The following is a 24,292-nucleotide window of genomic DNA, read 5'->3' as shown; positions in this document are numbered from 1 at the left end:
TGCTGGAATGCGTTGTTGCTACAAAGAGTTGATGTATCCTGAAATTACAGCTGAGATTAACGTTACATACAATATGAAAGAATCTTGACAGTGTCTTAATAAACAGCCAAAAAACAGTTACTCAAGCAACTGGATAAACAAGTCACTAGCGAAACATTGCGGATGCTGTCTGAAACGTCTGTGACTGTTTCAACATTTTATCGAGTTGCCATCATGGGGATAGTAACTATTTTTCACGTTTCTTATTACCTGGATGTCTAACCTTCATCAACATCTTAATGAACAGCTTTTACAAGTTAAAGGATGGCCTCTTCTAACCAAAAGGTGGCTGAAATACGATTCTTAGTTGTCTAAAAAGACTAACCCTGTAGCTGTCACTGCTCCTTATGTTGACCTGTCCATTGTTCCAGTTGTTGCCCTTGTCTCCAGACAGCTGCCAGATGGAACGGTAGTTGCCTCCAACCGTGACCCACACGGTTAGTGTGCCAATACTGCTGCCATACATGTGGTACCAGAACCTGTTAACACAGACAAACATGTGTCAGTCTAGCCATGCAATCCTGTAAAATAATGCTGCTGCCGTACATGTGGTACCGGTCACACAGATGTTTTGAACTTTAGATAGATAAATGTAGTCCCTGGACCTGTAAAGACACACAAACACACACACACATTGTCAGTCTAGCAATACAATTCTACAAACCAATGCTGTCGCCATATATGTGGTATCAGAACCTGATAGACAGGAAGACAGACAGACAGACACACACACACACACACACACACACCATGCATACAGGCACAGAAAGACATAAAAGACACACACACACACAGACAAGCAAAGAGAAACACACACACACACACACACACAACTGGATCAAGGTACATCTCCATGTCTGTTTTTACTTACCTGAGACATTGCCCATTGCTGCTGGTGGCAGGGAAGACTTCACTGACCAGCTTGGCTCTGTCTCCGGGCTGACGGGGGCTAGAGGTCTCCAGGAACATGTAGGTGCCTGCGACGGAAAACACAAACTTTTCTACTTTCTATTCACTGCCATGGAACATTCATTAAAGAGACAACAAGCCACTGTGCATAAGCTATGGGGAATAATTAACCTATTACCAAAGAACAGTCTCTAATTTCTAGTTTTCAGGAAACAGAAATGATATAAAAAGATTGCAAAGAGTCTTCTAGGATTGAATAACTTTTGGCCTTGGCCTGTGCTGAGAAATTCAACTACATTGTACATTAGCACAAAAGTGAGAGGGGGAAAAAAACTGATTTAAAGTTCATGTAACAAAAAATCTAAATGCTTTGTTGAAGAGAATTCCAGACAATTATTTATGTAATTTCTGACAATTTTGTCTGGTAGTGATTTTCGAGTTTACTCTTAAGTTTGTAGAAAGTTTGCCAACTAATCAACAACTTTATTACAATTCTTGATCTTGTTACAAATATACCATGTAAGTAGATAAATACAACTGGAGCTCACCCTGTCCAGTACCAGTGGTGTGGTCAGTCGACGGACCAGTGTTCTGAGTTGCTGTGTCCCCACTTCCCTCGGTCCAGTCAAACTCATCCTCGTTAACACCAACCTCATTTGTCCAAGTACATAAACCATTCTCAAAGTCACAGTTCCCTGCAATGCCAAGCAAGTAAATTAGAAAGAGTACTAGTTTTCGTATAACCAGGAGAAGGAAAGGAGAAATTTCCACGACCTACGGACATACCAAATATTATCACAATCCGTCCAGTGTTTCTTATTAAGTTATGCTGACCACTAACATCTGAAAACACACACCTACACACACACACACACACACGCATGCACGCACTCACCCACACTTTCACACACATTCTCACACACACAGTCACACACACAAAGACACACCATTTTCATGGATAGTAAAACTGCTGCAAAACACCCATGATTACTACAACAGCTGAAAGTTCAGCACCAAGGCCAATACAGCACAAAATAATGATAACGTCACCATCTCATTCCTTAACCTTCTCCCTGCTGCCTAACCCTATAACCAATACAAATTTGGTGCCAAACTGCTACCTTAGCATGCTGAAGGTTAACTTACCTCCTCCTCCACAACTTCCATCTCTGATGGTGACATCATCTATGGCAATATCTCCCCGGAAGCTAGCTCCTCGGATTGCCTCAAACACGAGCTAGGTAAAAAATCAAAGGTATACATGAAAGATTTATCGTAATTACTTACTATTAGTCAGTCCTAATCTTAAGCTTGAGGCACAAGAATAGTGTAGAATTTCTGATACACTAATGGAGATCTGAATAAAACAAACAAACAAACTCACCTGATAAGAGTCGGTGGGGTTGATAGTGACCTGGTTGATCACCCATTGGTCGCCTTGGTCATCTGACAGAGTCCACAAGGGGACTCTCGTCTGTCCTGACATCAGGAGTTCCAGCTTCAGGGTCCCGATGTCCGGTCCGAACATGTGGTAGTAGAACTCCACACACTGTGCACCGACAGCTGCGTATGTAGGGGACATGAGGCGGGCGATATCGCCGGGAGCTTGTGGGCTGGACATCTCGGTGTACATGTAGTAACCTGAGAAGGCAATTGGAAATCATTATGAAATTTAAGAGGCCTGGAAGGTTGAACAAATGAAAAAGCACAGAGTATGGTGTACCAAATAATAAATTTTTCTTCTTTGACTCTGGAATTGACTTTGGCGTTCTACCCATTAGTATCCATTTTCTGATTATTAAAAAAAATTTACTGTATATATTTGCTCTTTAGCTACTTTGTACGATTTACAGATCTGTCAAAAACATTTTCTTTTAAATAGACAAAAATTGATGCATACTTGAATGTCATCCATATAATGGAATCAACATCCATTGGCCTTACTGGAACATACCAACGTCTGAACATTTACAAAATCTGTACAGCTGCATCAGTAACTTTTATACTGTGCATCATTATATTAAGCACTAGTACCTGGACCATAGAACATTACTCCTAAAAATGATCGAAAGACATCAAGCTTTCATTCTATGGTACGGGACTAAATATGTACAGGGTGTGCTTTTCTAGGCCTCTTCTGAGGATCTCCTCCTGGACTACAAGTAACTAGAACATACCAGCTGCTGTGCCAAGGGTGTGATCATTGGAAGGTCCACTGTTGGTTGTAGGGGTGTTGCCACTCAACCGTGTCCAGTCAAAGTCGTCGCTATCATCCTGAGTGTAGCCACAGATGTTAGGATCCCCAAAGGTGCAGGTGTCACCGGTGGGAGGCAAGGGGGATGCACTTGGGTTCACAACTACAGCAAAGTGCGAGAAAATAAACTGTTAAATGATCCACTTGGTGGACAAAGCTTCATATTTCTTACCATAACTATAACAGGGAGATATGTAACTCAGGGAGATATGTTACTTTCCAAAATCTAGCAGATTTTCTGAAGAAAAAAAAAACTTCCTTGATAGACACATAAACAGGAAAATAGCTATTTTGCAAGTTTGACCTGGGTTAAGAAACCCTCCTTAATTTTTCTGACTTACTTGGACTGCACGGCAATTGTGTCAGTCGGATGTCATCCAGAGCAATGTCTCCCCTAAAGCTCGTGCCTCGAACTCCCTCAAATGCCACCTGCAATAAGTACAATTAAAACAATTGTAAACAATACAATGGCAGTACATTTCAGCAATGTAGAAGTGTTAATCAGCATGTTCTAACACGGTTTCCACTTTTTGGGTGTAGCATCTACCCAGTCAGAGAATTACCTAGTATATAGTAAATTCTTCCCTAGATAAAGCTGCTTTTCTGATTGGCTTACTTAGTAATTAGAGGCCATGCCCACTAAAGTGGAACCCCTGCCCAATTCAACAGAGCCTCTCCAAGGTATACTTTAAAAATGGAGTGTTCGCGGCGGTTTTGAGTTTGCGTTTGAAACAACAGTAGTGTCACAAAATGGAATGGCTTTACGCGGTGGTTTTAAGTTCACGGTAAAGAGTTTGCTGCAAAAACCATAAGCATAAAATAAACCAACACCATGAACATTTCTGCATTTACAGTATTTTACAAGCCACAGGTGAGGCTCTGAGTAGGAGAAAAACCTGCATCGTTATCCAACAAGGATATTTTTGATATTTGATGACAGAATAATTCTTATGATTATTATTTTGTATAATTTTGATTGATTCCTTTATAAATTGTAAATGCTAATTTGATAAGGTACAGTGTAATCATACTTATTATATAGCGTAATCTTACTTATTATCTTTGCAACTCAATTTATTTTGTAGTTCCTCTTCTTTTCCATTTTTTCATTAGGTTTTAAGGTACAATTTCAATTTCTTCTTTCGTTAATTTTGCTTAGTTTTGATTATGTATAACTTTGTAAAATTCCCATTGTCTAGTTTAGGGGAGGCCCATGAAAAGCCACCTAGGCTTCAGGCCCCCCCTGCATGTTTCCTTTTTGCCCTGTTTATCCTTTTATAATTGTACATATATGCGAATAAACAATAAACAACAAAACAACAAGGAGCCCTGACCTGGTCCACGGCATCCCCTGGGTTGATCGGCAGGTTGACTTGCCCCGCCCACCACTGGTCGCCCTGCGTGCCTTGCTTGGTCCACACGGGCTGCCCCAGCTGACCCCGGCTCATGAAGTACACGTTCAGCGTGTTCACGTGCTGGCCGTACATGTGGTAGTAGAAGGTGAGGCAGCGCTGGACGGTACCAGGGAGCTGAGGGCTCAGGACGCGGGCAGTCTGGTTCAGTGTTTGACCAGATGTCTCGATGTAGATGTAGTATCCACCTGGATGGAGAATGAGGCAGAGATCTCAGCAATGGAGGGGGGTTATTATGTTTCAGTTCACATTATGTCCCTTGAGTTTCTGGCTAATTCAATTGAAATTCTTGGCCAATGATCTGGGACTGTTTTAACTTATACCCTTCAATACTAGCAGATCTAAATGAATGTCGATTATCAACTGTTTCATGAAATATTGTTTTAAGCAATACTACATGACTCAGATTTTAAAAAAATAGACAAAAGGGGTGCTTTTTGAAAGGAATTTCCAGAGCTACATTTTGCACCCTATGACAACAAAGAATGAGAATTCTTTTTTTCAAAAGGCCTTTTTTCTTATTTTTACAAAACACATTGGACTTACTCCCAGTGGTGTGGTCAGTAGAGGGTCCAGTCTGTGTGCTGCCGGTTGTTCCCAAGTTTCTGGTCCAGTCAAAGTCATCGTCCCCAGCCTGCATCCAGCCACATATGTCTGTCTCAAAGTCACAGTTAAAAGCACCTGGACCTGGAAAAGATCCATGAACAAATATCACATGTGAATCTTTGTTTTTGAGGTCACATCATCATCATTAGTCAACATGCTTATGCACCGTTGTGGTCATACCTCCCCTTGCGGGCTGACATACCCTTTTGTTGGCCGATACAAGATGTGGATGTGCCAGGTCTCCCGTCCATTGTTAGACCTAAAACAATTTATCACAATGGGTCACGACTGCAATCCAAGTACCACAGGCATCCGGCAAAACTTTTGAGGTATAAGGCACATGTCTAGATCTGTTTCTTGATACACACAGTTTCAAGGAGTGAGTCGGGTGCTAATTTTCCCAGCCATCAGTTTTCATGACTTCCTCTTGCTCAAATTTGACATACAAATGTCTGTCAGTGAGAATAAGTGTGGCCTATTTGTTTCTCTAGGGTACAGAGGTCATTTAGACTAGGACAAACCTGGTGTTGGCCCTGTACCAACAGGGGTGGTAGTCATGGTTGGAACAGTCGGAGTGGTCACTGATGGAACAGCATTTGGTGGTTGGACTACAAAAATAACAGTAATCTGGATTAGAACATCTTTTTCGTCTAGAAGACACAAATCCACTCTTTTTGCCAACAATAAAGTGGCATAATGGTTGGGCTCAGAACCAATAGGTTCCAGGTTCGATACTAGCAATGCTCAATGTTGGGCCCTTGGGATAGGCATTTTACACAACTTTTCTAACTTGATGGTGGAGTGATGCCCAACGAGCCTCCTTGGCTAATCTGTCAAAAGTGTGCAAAAAAACACATACAGATTTGGTGTGCCAATGTGCCAATATCTGCGCATTTGTAACCAAGAGCCGTAAATTCTTTAAACATAAAGTCTGGAAAGGGGTTAAAGTATTAAGACAAATCTGAATGAACAGGCAAATAATCAAAAACATTTCCTCCATACTTACTGTCGCAGATGCTTGGCAGGAAGTCAAGGTCATCTATGGAGATATCACCACGGAAACCGCTTCCACGTACCCCCTCGATGATAACCTGCAATACATGGATTCACACATAAAGACAATCAAACAACAAAGAATTGTTACAGCAAACATGTTATCTTTTCATTCACCATTGCCTCAAAATTTTAAATGGAGCTTTTTCCAATAGTAGCCCACTGTGGTCTACTGCTGCAGTCATCTGAACTACCTACAGATGTAATCGGTCTTTCTTGAAATTTCTCCACTTTCTCCTTTCTTCCATTTTTAACTCCCGTAGTTTTCTAACAGCTTTTTCTAACTGAAAGAAATAACAAATGAATTCATCAGGATCTTGACTGCTAAGTTATTATTGAAATCAGCTGTGCTCATGGCCTGATAAGACTAGCTTGGTCAGTGAGACATTTTTGCCTAAAGATGCCAACATTTCAGTTTTGTTTGAGCTTTCTACTGAAGAGAGAGCTTCCTACCCTGTGTCTGTTGGCACCTGTGATCCCAACTTTGCCGTTAAGCCACTGGACACTCTGGTCGCCTGACTGCTGCCACACCGTGGTCTCGGTACCGTCCATCTCTTGGACAATCACACGCAGTGTTCCTGCACAGACAATAGAACTGGTTAAGGTCTGCATGGACAACAATGAAGGCCAAACCGTCAAAAGCCCCTATCTTACTGGACCCATGGCACGTTGGCGGCCTTGCTGTGTTCAAAATCAGATTTGTGTTACCCCTCAATCTATAATTGGAATATCCTTTAAGACATACAAGTATGACTAAAAAGACCACAAAACACAAAAGGTGGAAAAAGGCTTGTTTCCTTATCAATGAAATTTGTTGAGAGCTTTGTAAATTGTCAGATCACAACTTTAACATTACAGGGATCGATGGATCTCATAATTGACTTTATTTCTTATCCAATAAGTAAGTGCTTTTGTTGAGAGCTGCATGAAAAACAGTGCGATTCACACCATGTATTTTCTCAAAATAGATCTTAAAGCATTAAACAACAGTTACTGTTATAATGAATGAATGAAATTTATTGCTCGACAATTGTACACGGCATAATGTATGGCAACAATGACAAAGCAATCAATACAATGGATACTAAACTAGTCTATTCTATTCTGAAAACTATAACTACAAGAATATGAACGTAAATTGCGTGCAGATATAATATACGTTATACATTTCCGTCTTTTACAATACATTCTCTCTTTCAAACAAAAAAGACCAGACCTGTCTGATCCCCACTCATGTGATACCAGAAGTCCAGGCAGTGACTGCCGGCGGGGAACTGCTGACTGACCCAGCGAGCACGGTCGCCCGGCTGGCGTGGGCTGGACGTCTCAGTGAACATGTAGGTACCTGGGAAACACAGGCAAACACAACTTGGTAAAAGATCATGACATTCTTGTATTATCTATGCCATTAAACTCTATATTTCAAGCTCTAAGGCTGTGTACTGAAAATTTCAAACCTTAACTATCAGTTTGTCCATGTAGCTCAGCTTCACAGTTGAGCTCCTAGTTCCAATCAGTATACTTATAATTATTAGTACTTGGGAGACCATGGATCAAATCTGGGATGTCTAAGGATCTGCACAGTCTTTCAGACGAGACCTAGAATGGTGTCCCGTGTTTGAGGAGGTGCCTAGAGAACCTCACAAGAGCCTTATTAAACAGATGGGTACCTACTGGCTGTAATGATACAACAAGGTGAATATGATCCTTCATTGTGAACAATACGAAGTCTACAATGTAAGAATTAAAGCAAAAGCACATACCCTGGTCATTCTGGGTAGTGTGGTCAGCTGTGGGTCCTGTACCCGATGTGCCGGTTGACCCCTGACCCTCAGTCCAGTCAAAGTCATCTCCAGTCTGAATGTTGCTCCAGGTACAGGGGCCATACTCAAAGTCACAGTCACCTAAAATTGGAATATACAGTTAGAGTTTGGGTCACAATAATAGGGTTTCAAAATATTACCTTGCATATCAGCGTTCTAAATCTGAATCCTGGTCTCAATTTAAGGAAGGTGGTCTTGGGGTTAGGGTTGTCGACTCTGAATCTAAATGACCCCAATGTTGTATTCTTGTTAAAGGCACTTCACCCATTTCCTCACTTGACATAAGGTGAAAATGAGTACCTAACTGCAGATCTCTAACCCAACGTCCCCCAGTATAATGCACTCCAGGCCTGTATATCTAAACTGTGCTGCACTAGAGAAATCTCAAACCCAATTTTTTTTAAGTGGAAGATTTATGCAACCCGGCAGATTAATAATAAAGGCTAAAGTTTACCATCTATGTGAAAAAAAAACGTCAGTCACTTAAGTCCCAATGCAGCATCTAACCAGCTCCAAGAACATGAACTACTGATGAGTTACACAATGTATAGTACTGAGTCTAAGCTATTATGAACCTTCTTTTGAGACACTCTTCATATATCAGTAAGTGAGGGAGTTTGAACGGCAGTGTTACCTGGATCTGACCCTGTGGAAGAGCAAACTCCATCCCGCCAGGCAACATCATCGATGGCGATGTCTCCTCGGAAGCTCTGCCCTCTCACACCTTCAAAAACAACCTGCAGAACAGAGAGATTTCATCTTTCCATGTACACATGTATCCATGTAGACATCTAAAGTCCTCTGACCTATATCAACTGACAAGGACACATCAAGGTGGTTAAAACCTTTTCTTAGCATCTGTAAGAAATGACACCTGTACATGTAGCTGCAGTGCAAAGTGAAGCAGTCTGGATTACCCTGAGGAAGGTGACAGACGGTTTCCGAAACATTGGTTGAATAAAACACTAAGAGTCACTTTCTTCAAAGACACACACACTGACCTTGAAAGCAGCCGCAGCTGTGAAGGTGACCTCTGCGGGGTTCCACTGGTTGCCCTGATCCCCTGACAGGCTCCACACAGCAGAGCCAAGGGTGCTGCCCGTCTGTATGAACACGTTTAGCGTCCCGATGTTCTGTCCGTACATGTGGTGGTAGAAGTGCAGGCAGTGCTGCTGGTTGGTGGCAGGGAATTCCGGAGAAGCGAGCAAGGCCGCGTCTCCCGGCGCCCGGGGACTGGAGGTCTCGATGTACATGTAGTGACCTAAAGAGTGCGGGAAAGCCACAACACAATTAGCCAATCAACAGTTTGCTGACAGAATGATGGAAATATTTTGACAAAAATGCCCCTGCAATTCCAGAACTAGTCACTAGGCTGTCCAAAATTATGTCACTTCTTTCCAAGCACAAGAGCTATTTACCACCCTACCCAGAAATTGTGACCATAGCATGTACAAAACATGAGATATCAAACTGGAAGTTCTGCTGCAGTAGCTAGGGAAGTGAAACATTTTACAACAATGTCTGGGAACCAACAAATGGAATTGGTGTGGCCTTATCAATTAGCTTTTGGTGAGTTGGGTAAGGCAGTCTTTTCTGCATGGTAGCTAAAACTGAATGAAACCCTACTAAACTCACCAAAGCCAGTTCCCAGAGAGTGGTCATCATCTGGTCCAGTATTTGTGGTTCCGGTGTTACCGGTTGCCCAGGTCCAGTCGAAGACATCCGTGGTCAGCTGTTGGTACCCACAGATGGCATCGCTCTCAAAGTCACAGGAGATGGAAGGGGCAGTGGTCGGGCCCACCACTGGGGGACAGGAAACAGTTTGAGTGATTAAGATTCCAGTAATCTGCAATGCTAGACTTTGCAATGCTATGCAGTCCTAATAATCGTTAGTATCTTAATTCATCATTAATTGTAGCCGGCCCACTCAAATCTATTTGAAATTATCTCAAATTCATTGTTAAGTGTTCATTCATATCCCAGATTACCCAAAAATCAACCAAAAAGTGTTGCCAGGGATCCCTCCATGCAGACCCCCTCTTTCACTTTGCTCTACTTTTTTTACAAAAGCCTCTAAGAAGCTTTTAATACACTGTGATAAAGAAAAACCAACGAGTCTGTTTTACTTCATACGTTTTTGCCTGGGCAGTTTGAAGTTGAGAGCTGTACACATTGTATTTCCGTCCTACCTTGTGCGCAGCTGTTGTCCACAATAGAGATGTCATCCAGTGAAATATCACCACGGTAACCAGATCCACGGATTGCTTCAAACACCATCTACAGAGACACAGGGAATGTTTTCTTTTACATCCTTTCTGAAACCCATCTAAAGTTGTTTGCATTATTACCAGAGTGAGTATAAAATCTTTTTTCAATCTACACCACTGGATGACAATATGAAAATATCAGACCTTTGAGATGTCCATCCGACATCTTTCATCACTAATGAAAAACCACTGATGGACAACTGAAATTTCTGATATTTTCATATTGTAAACACACACACACACTCACACACAGACACACACACACAGACAAACACACACAGTGTAATGACTCGTCTTCATTGTCAATAAATACAAATACAAAATACAATTACACACACGCACAGCCAGATGAATCAAAGTCTACTGACATTAAATGATGTCCCTGCAGTGATGTCAATCTGCCCGTAGTTCCACTGGTCACCCTGCGTGCCCGTGCGCATCCACACCACGTTGCCTAGTGACGGACCAGTCTGCAGGTAGACGTTGAGCGTGTCCACGTGCTGACCATACATGTGGTACCAGAACTGCACGCACTTGGCCGCAGTGGCAGTAACACGGGGACTGACCACTCTGGCAGTGCGGTTTGCAGCCACATTGGATGTTTCGATGTAGATGTAATAGCCACCTGGGTAAGACAATAGAAACAGAACAATTAAGACAATTCTAGAACTTTTTAATTAGTGGGCTTTGAACTAGGAAAATTCCTCAAAACCTATCCTTCGGAAATCCAGCTTGAAAAGCACTATTCATACTGGTTGGAAAATGGAGATCCCTGTCGTCGACTAATTCAATCATCAGGTGAGTAGCCGTCAGCACAGCGCAAGTTTCAAACGGTGGGAGATCGCAGAACTACATGACTTGTCAAAGAACTACGAACTTGACTTTGGAGTATGTAAAGCATAGTATAGTAGACTTTTAAATTTTTTTCTGGACATTTTTCTTCTGCTATACATACTTCCAGTGGTGTGATCAGCACTAGGTCCAGTGTCGCTGGAGCCAGTGGTTCCCTGGTTTCTGGTCCAGTCAAAGTTGTCATCATCAGCCTGTCTCCATCCACAAATGTCCACCTCAAAGTCACAGTTAAACGGTCCTGGGGCTGAAATAACAAAGTTTTAAAAATTAATCTGCTGTTTTACGGTAGGGGCCTCTTCATTAGATAGCGTGCATAGTCCAGTGGTTAGCGATCTTGCCTCTGGAACTAGAAGCCCCGGGTTCGATCCCAACTGTGTCGCTCACCTGACATGCACGCTACCGGAAAGGGTCGCAGTCCTTAAGTCGGCGTCACAATTCATGCGAGCTTCGGCCGAATTTGTAGCTCCCCCAAAGCTCGCCAAATTTCAAAATCGCCCAAACTTCGGCCGTATCTTCCAATGAAAATCTAGGGTGACATCCGAGGAACACTAAAAGCTAAAAATCACCAATGAGATGGTACCATCTCTTGGACATGGACGAAGTCAGAATCGACTAACGTAGTAAAAGGCCAATATTTGGATCAACTTTGATTTCTAAAAATCGTCCGAAGCCCGCGTAATCGACAGGACGTCGGCCGTACTTCGGCCGAGCTGAATTCTTGATTTGTGATGGGGGCTTTAGGACAGGACGTTAAGTCGTGGTCCACTGTTCATTGTGCTTGTCAAAAAGAACTAGGGGAATTTCCCGAGTACCATGAACATGTAAGTATTGTACATAGCGTCTGTCTTCTCTGTCACGACCAGTGGAAGATTAGCTCATCTGTTCATTGAGTTCATTTGAGCTAAACTGGTTCGAGATCACTTTCCTTTCCTTTCAAACAGCAGTTAGAGTTAGATACATCATAAGAATGGTTTAGGTATGACAAGTTGTTTGGTGTGATATAGCCAGCAGGGTGCTTGCCAAGCTGGTGCACTACTGTACACTGAATAGCAGGTATACCTGTCCAGTAAACCACTTTTAAATTCAGATTCAAAAAAAAATTATTTTGCAGTTTGTTGCAAAGAAAGTACATGGACATATACATGTAATGTCATTCATGCGGAGCATGTGTAGGAGCTGTGCACAAATAAAGTATATAACTAACCTGGTGTAGAGGCAGGTACACTGGTAGGACCACCTCCTGGGGTGGCTGCTACAGGCATGACTGCAAACAAACATCAACGCAACAAATTGTACATTGTATCAACATATCCTGCTACATCTACAAAGATCATAGCAAGGAACACCTTTGCACAAACAGCATTACAGCAAGTGAAGCAAGATGGCTTCATAAAACATCTTGATAATGATATCAATACTTCTGTAAGGGTAAAGACTGTTTTCTGTTTGCTGGACTGTATGGCTTGGCTTAAAGACCAAGTAACTGAATATCACCTTGCTACTGGATGACTATTCAGAGGCTTGAGGTGATCTCATATTACATATACATACATGCAAGTACTGCATTTACAGATGCATGTCACAATGTTTGAAAGAGCAGTCTTTCAGTATCACTAGAATAGTATTATATTTTCTGTATGTACAACTTGATAAAGAGTTGAAGAGATTTTTGGTATAAAAGATTTCTTGAATTTTCCAAATTCAAAGTGAACAGCATCTGTTACTTACTTGCGCATGTGCCTTCTGTAAAGGCCAGATCATCAATAGCGACGTCTCCCTGGTAACCAGAGCCTCTGACTGCTTCAAACACAACCTGAAACCACATCAGATCACAGTCAACATTCTTAAGATAAAAATATTGCAAATTTGTGCATCTTTGGAGGGCTCAATTGCACGGTAGGAGGAAGGAGAAATGCATTCTTGGCAGTACTTTACGGTTAAAACAATTTTGTAGTACAGTTACTGTACTAATACAATGAAAACACATTCACAGTGTCATGAAATTGCTGTAGAAAGGTTTCAGGAAAAATAAACAAAAGGTTTCGAGATTTAAAGAAGCCAAATCATCTGTAGAAATACATCATGCATATTAAAAGAGCATCTCTTTGTCACAATTGAGGACATAAGAGGGTAAAAGTGCTCCTTGTATTTAGTACAAGACCTTGTTAAGACAGTGTACCAAAGACTTCTATCAATTAGTGTCTGCAGTTAAGAAGACAAGTAAGTGTAAGGTGTCAGTTCTAATATGATGTCTTTAAGTATTTGTGTGAGTAAGACTACTGATTTAGAAATAGACACAGAAGTAGATAGTGTTAAGTTTTGCTATTTTACCTGGTATGAGGTTGCACTGCTAACTGCAACCTTGCCGTTGAGCCACTGGTTGCCCTTGTCACCGGAGAGCTGCCACACTGTTTGGTCTGACGCTCCGCTGTTCACATACACGGTCAGCGTTCCGATGTCCGTCCCTCGCATGTGGTACCAGAAGCTCATGCAGCGCGACTGCTGGGAGCCTGGGAACAGCTCGCTCTCCCACCGGGCGCGATCCCCGGGCACACGAGGGGTGGAGCTCTCGATGTACATGTAAGTACCTATGATTTGTACACAGTGTGAGTAGGTTGATGAAGGTTAGACATCCAGGTGAACAGTACTCATATACAGTTCAAACTCTACTGCTGGATGAAATATGGAGATCTGTGGTAATCTCCGTGATTTATCCAGTAGTAGAGTTTGAATTGTATATGAGTATCAGTGTGAGTATAAACAAATAAGGTCACCAAAGATGGAACAATAAAGTTAGTTTCCAAAGAATACTTTCATAGTTATTCATACTAAGATTCAGCAAATATCCTGTTTAGCAAAGAAATTAATGTCCTAACCATTATATTGTATATCAGTGAAGAATATGCGAGGGGTGTAAGTACCTTTGATTTGTACACACAATAAACATCAGTGTGAGAAAAAACAAATAAGCTCACTAATAAGTGACAATAACTGTTTTGCAATGATGATAGTTATAGTTTATCCTCTGCAATAAGATGTTTTGCAAGGAAGCTATTGTCAAGAATGTAGCTTGTGCAAATTTGCATTAGTTAAGAATATGGTCAAATTGATCTTAAAAGTCTAAACATACACATTTCTACACATTTGGTGGATTAAGTCAATTCCTACAGGACAAGGTTTCTTTTTTGGTTCAAACTTTTTTTGGCTAAAAGAAAACTTGGACAAATCTTCTGTTTCCTGCACAACATCTGAAGTTCCAGCACCTTGGCCAGTTCCCAGCGTGTGGTCCGAGGGGGGTCCAGTGCTGGGACTGGACGTCGCTCCCGTCCCCTCGATCCAGTCAAACTCGTCCCCAGTCTGGGTGTTGGTCCAGGTGCAGGGGCCATTCTCAAAGTCACAGTCACCTGGTCAAATCGGAAGGGAAATAATTTCATTGCACAATCTTTAATCAGAAATGGAGGTCTTTTGCTGAACGTTATGCTGCCCTTCAAAAGTGTAAGCTACTGGACTGATCATACCTCAAACTTCAAGATGATTCAAATCCAAACTGTTTGCAGTGTTCTACAGCACATTTTCGAAAGGCTGGCTGCCGCGAGAGACAGATCTAGAGGAGTCTGGAGACATGTACAGCTCTTTATCTTCATGTCTACCTTGTCCCCTCAACGACCTGGAGGTCAAGGGACTAGGTAGGTAGGTAGGTACAGCATATTTTATAACATCTGCTATACAATGCCTTTTGTAATGCCCCTTACCTGGCGCAACACATGCTCCGCTGCTGACAGTGATATCATCGATGGCGATATCACCGCGGTACGACGAACCACGCACACCCTCAAACACGAGCTGGAACTCCGTTGTTGAGTCCAGGGTGACAGATGCCACATACCACTGTGGAGGGAGAGCAAATAAAGTTCCGTTGTCAATTTGACACTGCACATTTATACATATTAAATCATTAATGTTTACAGCAGTGTTATCCTGTAATATTCTTTTTGCAATATTTTTTATAAAGGTAGGTCTCTGTCCTGAGCCTATTGGAATATAGGGACCAATGAACCAATCTGAAAATGCATATACACTGTTTGTTACTTGACTGGTGTAATGGCCTAGGAGGTGTTTGCCTTGCATTTGAAAGGTCATACCAAAGACTTGAAAAATGGTACACACTGCTGAGAACTCAGCACAAAATAGAAGGGGTATGGGACACACTACAGTACCAGTGGACTAGCCCCTACTTGTAGTGGCCCGTGTGGCCCAAGGGCTATAGAAACAGAGATGAGCACTACCTCTATACACTGAAAGGTGTGGGAAGGATTTTAACCTTTAGCACACTGGAGTAGCCATTTGGCACCCATTTACCTACTGGTTACAGAGTTAGGCAGTAAGGAGAAGGTTAAGATTTAACAGTCTGTTACCTGATTTCCCTGATCCCCTGACATGCTCCACACAGCTGTTCCCAGGTTCCCCTGCCTTCTCGTGTAGACGTTCAGTGATCCGATGTGCGGTCCGTACAGATGGTACCAGAACTCGGCGCAGTAGGAGTTCACTGAGCTTTGGAACGTGGGAGAGATCAACCGAGCAATGTCGCCAGGAACACGGGGACTGGAGGTCTCTGTGTACATGTAGTGACCTGGAAGTGGTGCAGACAAGTTTGTTTATTTGCTGTTTTCTTACATTAGTAACATGCATGGTCAGTGTAATATAATAAGCTGCTGTCGTGCCGCATGCCTGCAAAGCTGGTGTGTTACGCCAAAGGGCAGCTATTATGGCTTTTACAGGTAGATACAGATAAATGTCCCCAAAACATGATTGCTTAAGCCTACACAGGAAAGGAAAAAAGAATAATGACAAAATAATCCTTCCTATGTTTTGGTTCAAATATTCATACAGGTTATTTCAATCAACATACATACATGTATGATACTGGGGGTATCAAACAAGGAATGGATAAATGGATGACTACACACATGGGTATTGCAACATTTCTGTCTTCTCTTCTGTCTTTTTTAATGTGGAGGATGGGACCGATCAAATCAACTATTTGCACACTGTAATCCCTGAATAAAACCAGTTTTAAATTGTATCACTGAATACGTGAGGATAAACAAGAAGAAATTTGAAATTCTCCCACATACCTGCTGCAGTGCCATAGGTGTGATCAGCACTAGGTCCAGTACTGGTTGTGCCTGTGCCGCCAGTTGACCATGTCCAGTCGAAGTCATCCGTGCCGTCCTGGGTGTACCCACACAGGTTCTGGTTCTCAAAATCACACGTCTGGGTTGTAGGGGTCGAGCTGGGGGCAGGGGTCACCACAACTGGGGGAAATCAGTCAAAACAGCTGCTGATATATCCTCCTGCCTTTTATGATTGCCTTGAAAATGTGGTAATTATCTTTTTTGAAGCGTTTGTAGCAGTGTAACAGTGTTTGGGGTTTAGCAGCATAACTCAAGAAGCCATGAATGCCTTAACATGAAATTTGGTATACTGTATGGACACATGAAGGTCTTGACTTATCAAAGAGGCTTTTCTTGGTACCGCAGCAGACCTTCTGATTTTTGTATATCTTTTCTGCTCTGGTTCTTGTTCTGGAACCAATCAACTTCATCAAGGGAAACTAACCTATATACACACAGTTTAATAAGTAAAAGATTTTGCTTATTTGTCAATCCACGATACAAGAATATCAACAACATTGGCCTAGGAGTGACTTGGTTTCTATACATACCTTGAGGACAGTCACCAGGCACAAAAGTGACATCATCTAGAGCAATGTCGCCTCTGTAGGACGCTCCTCTTGTACCCTCAAACACCAGCTGTAGGGCATACAAGGAAATATCTATATCAACTTCTGTTCCAAGGTACTTGAATGAAATTGTACATGTTCATCAAAAGACCATGCTTCCTTTTATGTTAATAATGGGATCATAACATGTTTTTCTGTCATACATTCTACACTTAGCAATTGGAGCATTCTTTAAATTAGGTTTTCTAATAAAAGTTCCATATATTTTTTTTTATAAATGGAACCAGAGAAGGCACATAGTGTTTCCTGATTTACAGTAACCCCCATAATCCGCCGGGTTTCATAAATCTGTCACTTTGAAAAACAATGGGTTTGAGAGATGTCTAGTGCACCACACCCTTGGTTTGCACAGTTTAGATAAACAGGTCCTGGAGTTCATTACACACTGCAGGATGTTGGGCTGGATTTCTGTTTGGTCGTATCTTTTCAGGATGGCGGAATTATGTACCCTGCTGGAATTTCGTCAGGTAGATGTTAAGCAAAGTACTCACATTGTACTGCCCACCATTGGTCACCTGCACCAGTCCTTCAAACCACTGGTCACCCTGTGTGCCAGTTCGAGTCCAAACAGCAGTGCCCAGAGCTGGTCCAGTCTGTACGTACACATTCAGGGTGTCCACATGCGTACCGTACATGTGGTACCAGAACTTCAGACACATGTTAGTGCCTGGGCTCACGTAAGGACTGACAATTCGTGCTGCGTCCCCTTGAACTTGCGGAGTGGAGGTTTCTATAAAGACGTAGTAGCCACCTGCAGAAACACAAATATCCCTCTCAATATACATGCGTACCAACACAAGAACTTTGTATGAGGAAACATCTATCGAAATGTAAAATATCACTAGAAATATACAATATGGTATATTCCGTATCACTCAAGGTACCAGCCAGGCCACAGGTTTAATTACCAACCTGCCGTCTATATTCTTTGGTCATCCTGGAAAACACACATTTCAATGAGAAAGTGTATCGGCAACTTAATCCATATAGTGTGTTTTTTTGCACACTCTTAGACAGATTAGCCGAAGAGGCTCGGTGGGCGTCACTCCACTGCCAGGGAAGGTCCTGCAAAGTGACATTCACAAGGGCACAATGTTGGGGCATGGTGAGTATCGAACCCGGGACCTATTGGTTCTGAGTCTAGTGCTGTAACTATTGCGCCACATCATCACCACAAAGTATATCTTTTAATATACTTACTGCCAGTTGTGTGATCTGCACTAGGCCCTGTCTGTGTGGTGTCGGTTGTTCCTTGCTGCCGTCTCCAGTCAAAGTCATCGTCTGTGGCCTGAATCCACCCACAGGTGTCATTCTCAAAGCTACAGTCTATAGCCATGGACGCTGAAATCATCAGAAAATGGAAAAAATCAACTTAATGCTGGACTCAAAGCAAAATCATGTCAAAAACATCATTTCTACAAAAGTACCTCAGTACTACATTTTCCTATGAAATACAAAGAAACAAGATTCTGGAACAGGAATTAGCTGATTTCACCATCTGTATATAATTTTGTTGTAGGTTCATGTAACTGTGTTGATGAATGTATATACTTCTAAATCATATCTTCTAAAAAGTCAAATGTCAGGAAAAAATTAACTCTAAAAGGACGTACATTGTGTAGGTGACATGGTTGGAGGGGCAGGTGTGGCGCCAGATGGTTGCACTGAAACAACAAACATCATATTCTTTGTTAGAATGCAATGAAGAAACAAATCACTTCATTTAGGGTGCCTGATCGGCCCTGAAGAAGGTTAAAGTTGTAGCTGCTGAAAATTTGGTGGTTTTCCAAAAAAGAAAAGTCACTTATAAGCTTATTGCAATTTTAACCACAACCACTTTAATGTTAATGTTACATTGTGTACCATAATTCTTTGTCACAGAAGTCAAAATTTTCCACCACAACATACAAATGCTCATTCAGTGATAATAGTAAAACTTTTCTTCCAATAGGTTTTATGAGAAAAACATGCCATCGATACAATAGTCTGGGATTCAATGTATGACATATTCCTTCAATCGGAAAAGCAAAAAAGTTATTTCACAGTTGGCAGCCAAGTATTAGTTCTAAAACATTTATGATGGTGTAACAAAAATGATAGGAAATATCAAGGAGGGTAACTACAGGAGTTACTTACAAGTACACCCCTGCAAAGGCTGCATGTCCAAGACAATGTCATCAATCGAGATGTCTCCACGAATGTTTCCTCCTCGCGATCCATCGAACGAAATTTGCCAGATATCGTTGCTGGAAACGGGGACCTTAGCTTGCAGCCACTGGTTTCCCTGGGAACCTGATTAGAATGAATAGTGCAATACGTTCAATAAACGTTTAATTGATTTGTTGTCTTGTAATAGTGTATAGTGCAATATGATTCATTACTCTTGATTATGGCTGATTATGTTGTTCTATGATGTTCAGTCCAGAATGTTTAATTATCTTTAATGACGTATAATAATTCATTAATATTATACATTCGGAATTTCACTCCTCTCTGCAATGAACGACAAGAAGTTCTGGAGAGCAAACTTCACTTGTTACACCTCTTAAGAGGAGGACCCGATGATGATGATGATAATGATGTATATAATGTACATGTATGTTTCTGGGGTGAGATCTTGAAAAGGCGATACCACATGTTCTCTCACCCCATTCACATGTATGTGTAGAATCTTAAGAAACAAATAAAAATAAACAAACCAAACAGGCTCCAGACGTAGATCTCAGGCCCGGACTTCTCTCTGATAACCACGTGGAGCGCTCCCACGCCATTCCCCAACATGTGGTACCAGAATGACAGGCAGTAGCTTGTTCCCGAAGTCGGAGCGAACTCCTGGCTGACAAAGCGGGCCACATCGCCGGGTTGCCTTGGTGATGAGGTCTCTAGGTAGTAGTAGGTACCTGAAAACAAGATACAATCACAATTAGCTTCCTAAGTTTCTGTGATACATTATGTTGACATGAACTTTAGTATATTTATACATGATGACACTTTTATGTTTTAATTTGGTACTCTACTTTTTTTTTAAATGACAAAAGAAAAAAAGACTACCTATACATCAGGTAATGTTAAGACTCACCACATGGAAGATGGGCCCTAGACATAAAATTAAATGAAGTAAAAATCTTTAAGTTCTAATCATTGTTTTGTTCTGTTTACCTTGTGCAGTTCCTGTGGTGTGGTCTGTGGTAGGTCCAGTTCCACTGCTGCCTGTAGTCCCTCTGTTCTCGGTCCAGTCAAAGTCATCGTTGGGGTCGTTGGTGTAAGTACAGGGTCCATTCTCAAAGTCACATGATCCTGAAGATGATAGAAATAAATGTCATTATCAGATGGTAAATTCAGGCATGGGTCACTAAATCACTAATAGAAAGAGCATCGATGAAGGTTAGACATCCAGGTAATAATATATACCAAAAGACAGTTACTCAAGGCAAGCAAATGGATAAAATTTTTGAAACAGTCAGGCATTTCAGTCAGCATCTCCTATAATCTTTCCTCAGTGAGGGAGTGAACAGTCAGATGCCAGTTTCGCACCCAGCCCTCTGTTTTCATAATGTCTTACATTTGTGTTTCCCATTTGTTTAATTTCATATGTCTCTGGGCCCCCTTGGAAATCAGCTTATGGCTGAAAAGGCCACCCAGATGTTTAAAGATTAAATAAATAAATGAATACATTAAAATGTCGGAGAACCCAAAAAATTAAATTTTCATGGCCTTACCTGGGTCGCTGCATGCTCCATCTCTGACAGTCACGTCGTCAATGGCGATATCTCCACGGAAACTCTGTCCTCGAACAGCCTCAAACTCCACGTAGAAGGCCTGGTCGCCCGGAACGGTGACCTGCCCCAGATACCAGTGGTCACCCTGGTCTCCAGACAGCTGAGGGGGTTGGGTATGGATATTTAAAATTGATTTGCTTTTGTCTGATTTTCTTTGAAAAACAATGGTGGTGTTTTTAAAAACAGCAAGGAGAATTTAGAATAGCAATATTTTTGGCAAAACAAGTCTTAGTGCACTGACTTTTGTAAGGTTTTCAGGAATTGTACATAATTATATAAACAAGCAAGCATATACAAATTAACCTACTTGTGTTTGTACAAGTTTATTCATTGAAATAAATGAACACAAATAAATCAACATGTATCGTTCACACTACCAATTCACACGTTGAGATATCTATATATTTTGTAAACAATAAAGATGAACAACTGAATATTAGATGTGAAAAATTCACTACAGTATCCATTCAATGAGAGACAGCATACCTCCCATAGTGGAGCAGGGAAGCTGCCAGATTGAGTTGGGACGTAGAAGACCTTCAGGTCCCCAATGTGGTCCCCGAACATGTGGTAGTAGAACTCGATGCAGTGGGCCTGGTTATCCTGTGGGAAGGATGGGGTGCGCAGCACGGCCTTGTCTCCTGGCTGCCGGGGGGACGAGGTCTCGATGTACATGTAGTAACCTGTAATGCAGGCATGCTTGTGTTAGATGTGACATCTACTAGGCCAAGCATAATTCCACAAGGGTACATAATTCTGCCACCCTGGAAAGATACGTCCAAACAGATCTCCAACCCAACATCCCCCAGTATAATGCACTCCAGACCTGTATATCTGAAATGTGCATACCTGGGGGGTGCTGCAAAATGCAGAATGATGTAAAGTACAAACTGTAACAGAAATGTTATATAGATTGCATGATATATGTGTCAAGGTGAATAAGTATATGGGTGGGTAGTAGTCTCGTGTCACAATTCATTTATGTTGTAGACTTCTTGACAATGGTTTTTCATCATTACTGTATTCTGAATTGTTGATTCAAGTAATTAGCAGTCTACTAATGTTTGTATTTCATTTGTTCCAAATGTGCAATAAGCTCATTATAACAAGAGAAGATTGCATGGCAGGAATGGAGCTCCTCTGACCTGAGTTGGTTCCCAGAGTGTGGTCCGTGCTGGGTCCGGTGGTAGTGGTGCCAGTTCCGCCCGAGCCTCGCGTCCAGTCAAAGTCATCAGCCTGGCTCTGCTGGTAGCCACAGATGCCATCGCTCTCAAAGTTACATGTCACGGAGGTGGGAGGGGCACTGGGGGCGGGGGTCACAACAACTGGGGAGAGAGCATAAACATTACAACTTCTTTTACTGTTTTGTAGCAGTAAAAAAACAATGCTACTGCAATCTAAGCCTGGCTCTGCTGGTAGCCACAGATGCCATCGCTCTCAAAGTTACATGTCACAGAGGTGGGAGAGGCACTGGGGGCGGGGGTCACAACAACTGGGGAGAGAGCAGAAACATTACAACAGATTTTTTTACCCTATCTACTGTTCTGCAGCAGTGCAGTATCATCCTATACTGCAACATATAGTGCAAATGAAGAGCCAATCTTCTGAGGCACACAATGAAACTCTAAAATGATTAGAGAATAGGCTATTGTAAAATCTTGGTATTATCTTTTGTGAGTTTGAACAGATCTGTATGAAAATCCAGAGACTTTTCTGGGATCAACTTTGGTACAGTATAAAAATATTATCATCAGTAAATGAATAGATAAATTAATTTATTACCAGGGGGACAGTCTCCTGTGAGCATGGAAACGTCATCCACAGCGATGTCGCCACGGAAACCGTCTCCTCTGACTCCCTCCAGCACCACGCTGTACATGGTCAGACCCACAACCGGGATCTGCGCCAGCACCCAGCGGTCTCCGTTGGTTCCCGACCGGGTCCACAACGGATTGCCAACTATAGTCCCCACTCTGATGTAGACGTTGAGGGTACCTGTAAGGGGATGAGGTAGTTGTGTTGGCTTTGGCCTCAATGAAGTGTCCCTTACGAGTTTGTTAGTATAGTTGCAATGTTGGTGATGTACGCTCAAACCCAAAGGAAAGACGCAGAGTCGCTAAATTTTGAGGATGTTAAGATATTAATCTCTCATTGTCCTCTTTCTACTACACTGAATCTCTTCTCCAGACTTACTCTAGTACATGGTTTCTCTTCAAGAAGGGTCGTTATTTCTTCCCCGTGTCATTTACTCAGGCCATCCTCTAAGGAAACAGTACCGGCCTACACTCATTTCTTAGAACAGAGAATTAGTCAGATGTCATTCTAAGGAAATCTTGGAATGTACAAGAAACTCAGCTATAGTACAATACAATACAATGCTAGTGCACCCTATCACGTACCGACATCGTCTCCGTACATGTGGTACCAGAACTGGAGGCAGTTCCGACTGGCAGGCATCACAAGCGGACTCATGACCCGAGCTGTCCTGTTGGCTGACTGTCCACTGGCCTCAACATATATGTAGTAGCCATCTTAGTGCAAAACAAAATCTCAGTTAGCATAGAGAGACAAGTGAGAAACTTATGCCAGCCAAGAAAAAGCCAGATACATCTATAAGTAGTTATAGTTATCAAATTAACCTAAAACTGATTAACCTAAAACTGATTTGAAAATAAACCACTTTGGTCATTGAATCATCATAGAGAGATTCTTTATTACCTTGGCATTCAATCATCCTTACACTTAGACATGCAATGCTCTAAGTTCTAAAAGATAAACCAATTGGATTGAAGAATTTCAATTGAAACAATTTAAAAAAAGAGAAATACAATCCATAGAATTGATGAAAATTTCTGCTGAAAATCAAAAAAGAAATGATACTTTTTGAGATATCTAGAAAAATTGAAACAAAAATGTCTGTTGACTGACTTCCTGTGGTGTGGTCAGTAGAAGGCCCAGTGTTGGAGCTGCCTGTGACGCCCTGGTTCCTGCTCCAGTTGAAGTCATCATCAGTCAGCTGCAGCCACCCGCACAGACCCGACTCAAAGTCACAGTCGAACGGACCCGGGGTGGGTGTAGGTCCTGTGAAGGCCGGAGTGGTCGGTACTGTCCCAGTTGGGGTTGCCGGTGTGGCACCCGCTGGCATTAGTGTACAAGCTGTACTGGTGTATTCAAAGTCGTCGATGGCAGCGTCACTTCTATAGTCGGAACCACGAACGCCTTCGATGTAGATCTGGAATGACGACGACGTTGTCAGAGGAACCTGTCCCTGTAGCCATTGGTCTCCCTGGTCTCCTGTCACCTCCCATACTGACACCGGTCTACTCTGAGTCTCATGGAGTACAACGCGTAGTGTGCCCATCCCAGTACCGTACATGTGGTACCAGAAGGACAAGCAACGGCCAGTCGCTACCGGGAAAGCCTCGCTGACCAACCGGGCCACCTCACCCGGTTGCCTTGGAGACGAGCCTTCCAGGAATAGGTACGTTCCTGGAA

The 24,292-nt window shown here is 42.2% G+C and overlaps 2 protein-coding genes across 2 annotated transcripts in view; both read right to left on the bottom strand.

Annotated features, from left to right (window-relative positions):
• The window catches only part of LOC136445799 (MAM and LDL-receptor class A domain-containing protein 1-like), a 67,762-nt gene extending 55,284 nt beyond the window's left edge, over positions 1-12,478 (bottom strand). The window contains exons 1-21 of the mRNA XM_066443939.1: positions 12,420-12,478; positions 11,319-11,459; positions 10,732-10,988; positions 10,286-10,373; positions 9,732-9,899; positions 9,098-9,357; positions 8,731-8,833; positions 8,037-8,177; positions 7,490-7,618; positions 6,727-6,851; positions 6,227-6,311; positions 5,742-5,828; positions 5,161-5,301; positions 4,537-4,802; positions 3,544-3,631; positions 3,126-3,305; positions 2,333-2,589; positions 2,095-2,185; positions 1,497-1,643; positions 911-1,016; positions 365-518 (exon numbers count right to left, since the gene is read on the bottom strand). Coding sequence (XP_066300036.1) covers positions 365-518; positions 911-1,016; positions 1,497-1,643; positions 2,095-2,185; positions 2,333-2,589; positions 3,126-3,305; positions 3,544-3,631; positions 4,537-4,802; positions 5,161-5,301; positions 5,742-5,828; positions 6,227-6,311; positions 6,727-6,851; positions 7,490-7,618; positions 8,037-8,177; positions 8,731-8,833; positions 9,098-9,357; positions 9,732-9,899; positions 10,286-10,373; positions 10,732-10,988; positions 11,319-11,459; positions 12,420-12,477 — 3,072 coding nt within the window. The 5' untranslated portion in view covers position 12,478. The remainder of the gene's footprint in view (positions 1-364; positions 519-910; positions 1,017-1,496; positions 1,644-2,094; positions 2,186-2,332; positions 2,590-3,125; positions 3,306-3,543; positions 3,632-4,536; positions 4,803-5,160; positions 5,302-5,741; positions 5,829-6,226; positions 6,312-6,726; positions 6,852-7,489; positions 7,619-8,036; positions 8,178-8,730; positions 8,834-9,097; positions 9,358-9,731; positions 9,900-10,285; positions 10,374-10,731; positions 10,989-11,318; positions 11,460-12,419) is intronic.
• Positions 12,479-12,935: 457 nt separating this feature from the next.
• Positions 12,936-24,283, bottom strand: LOC136445798 (MAM and LDL-receptor class A domain-containing protein 2-like). The gene is made up of 20 exons (XM_066443938.1): positions 23,726-24,283; positions 23,197-23,328; positions 22,580-22,792; positions 22,206-22,289; positions 21,943-22,122; positions 21,284-21,480; positions 20,738-20,897; positions 20,178-20,315; positions 19,718-19,918; positions 19,155-19,310; positions 18,632-18,682; positions 18,219-18,359; positions 17,510-17,769; positions 16,941-17,028; positions 16,351-16,530; positions 15,631-15,845; positions 14,968-15,103; positions 14,479-14,619; positions 13,547-13,803; positions 12,936-13,028 (listed from the first exon to the last, which is right to left on the bottom strand). Exons 1-20 carry the CDS (start codon positions 24,171-24,173, stop codon positions 12,936-12,938), a joined length of 3,471 nt encoding a protein of 1,156 aa, XP_066300035.1. The 5' UTR covers positions 24,174-24,283.
• Positions 24,284-24,292: the final 9 nt, after the last annotated feature.

This window comes from Branchiostoma lanceolatum, chromosome 12 (assembly GCF_035083965.1).
Source record: "Branchiostoma lanceolatum isolate klBraLanc5 chromosome 12, klBraLanc5.hap2, whole genome shotgun sequence".
Lineage (NCBI taxonomy): Eukaryota > Metazoa > Chordata > Leptocardii > Amphioxiformes > Branchiostomatidae > Branchiostoma > Branchiostoma lanceolatum.
The sequence above is the reverse complement of the archived record's forward strand: the minus strand, read 5'-3'. Positions and strand labels throughout refer to the sequence as shown.

Coding starts and splice junctions, on each gene's coding strand:
- LOC136445798 (XM_066443938.1), bottom strand. CDS start 24,173: ATGTACGGTACTGGGATGGGCACACTACGCGTTGTACTCCATGAGACT. Junction 22,793..23,196: donor CATGTACGGAGACGATGTCG/GTACGTGATAGG, acceptor ATCCCCTTACAG/GTACCCTCAACGTCTACATC. Junction 18,360..18,631: donor AACCATGTCACCTACACAAT/GTACGTCCTTTT, acceptor TGATGATTTCAG/CGTCCATGGCTATAGACTGT.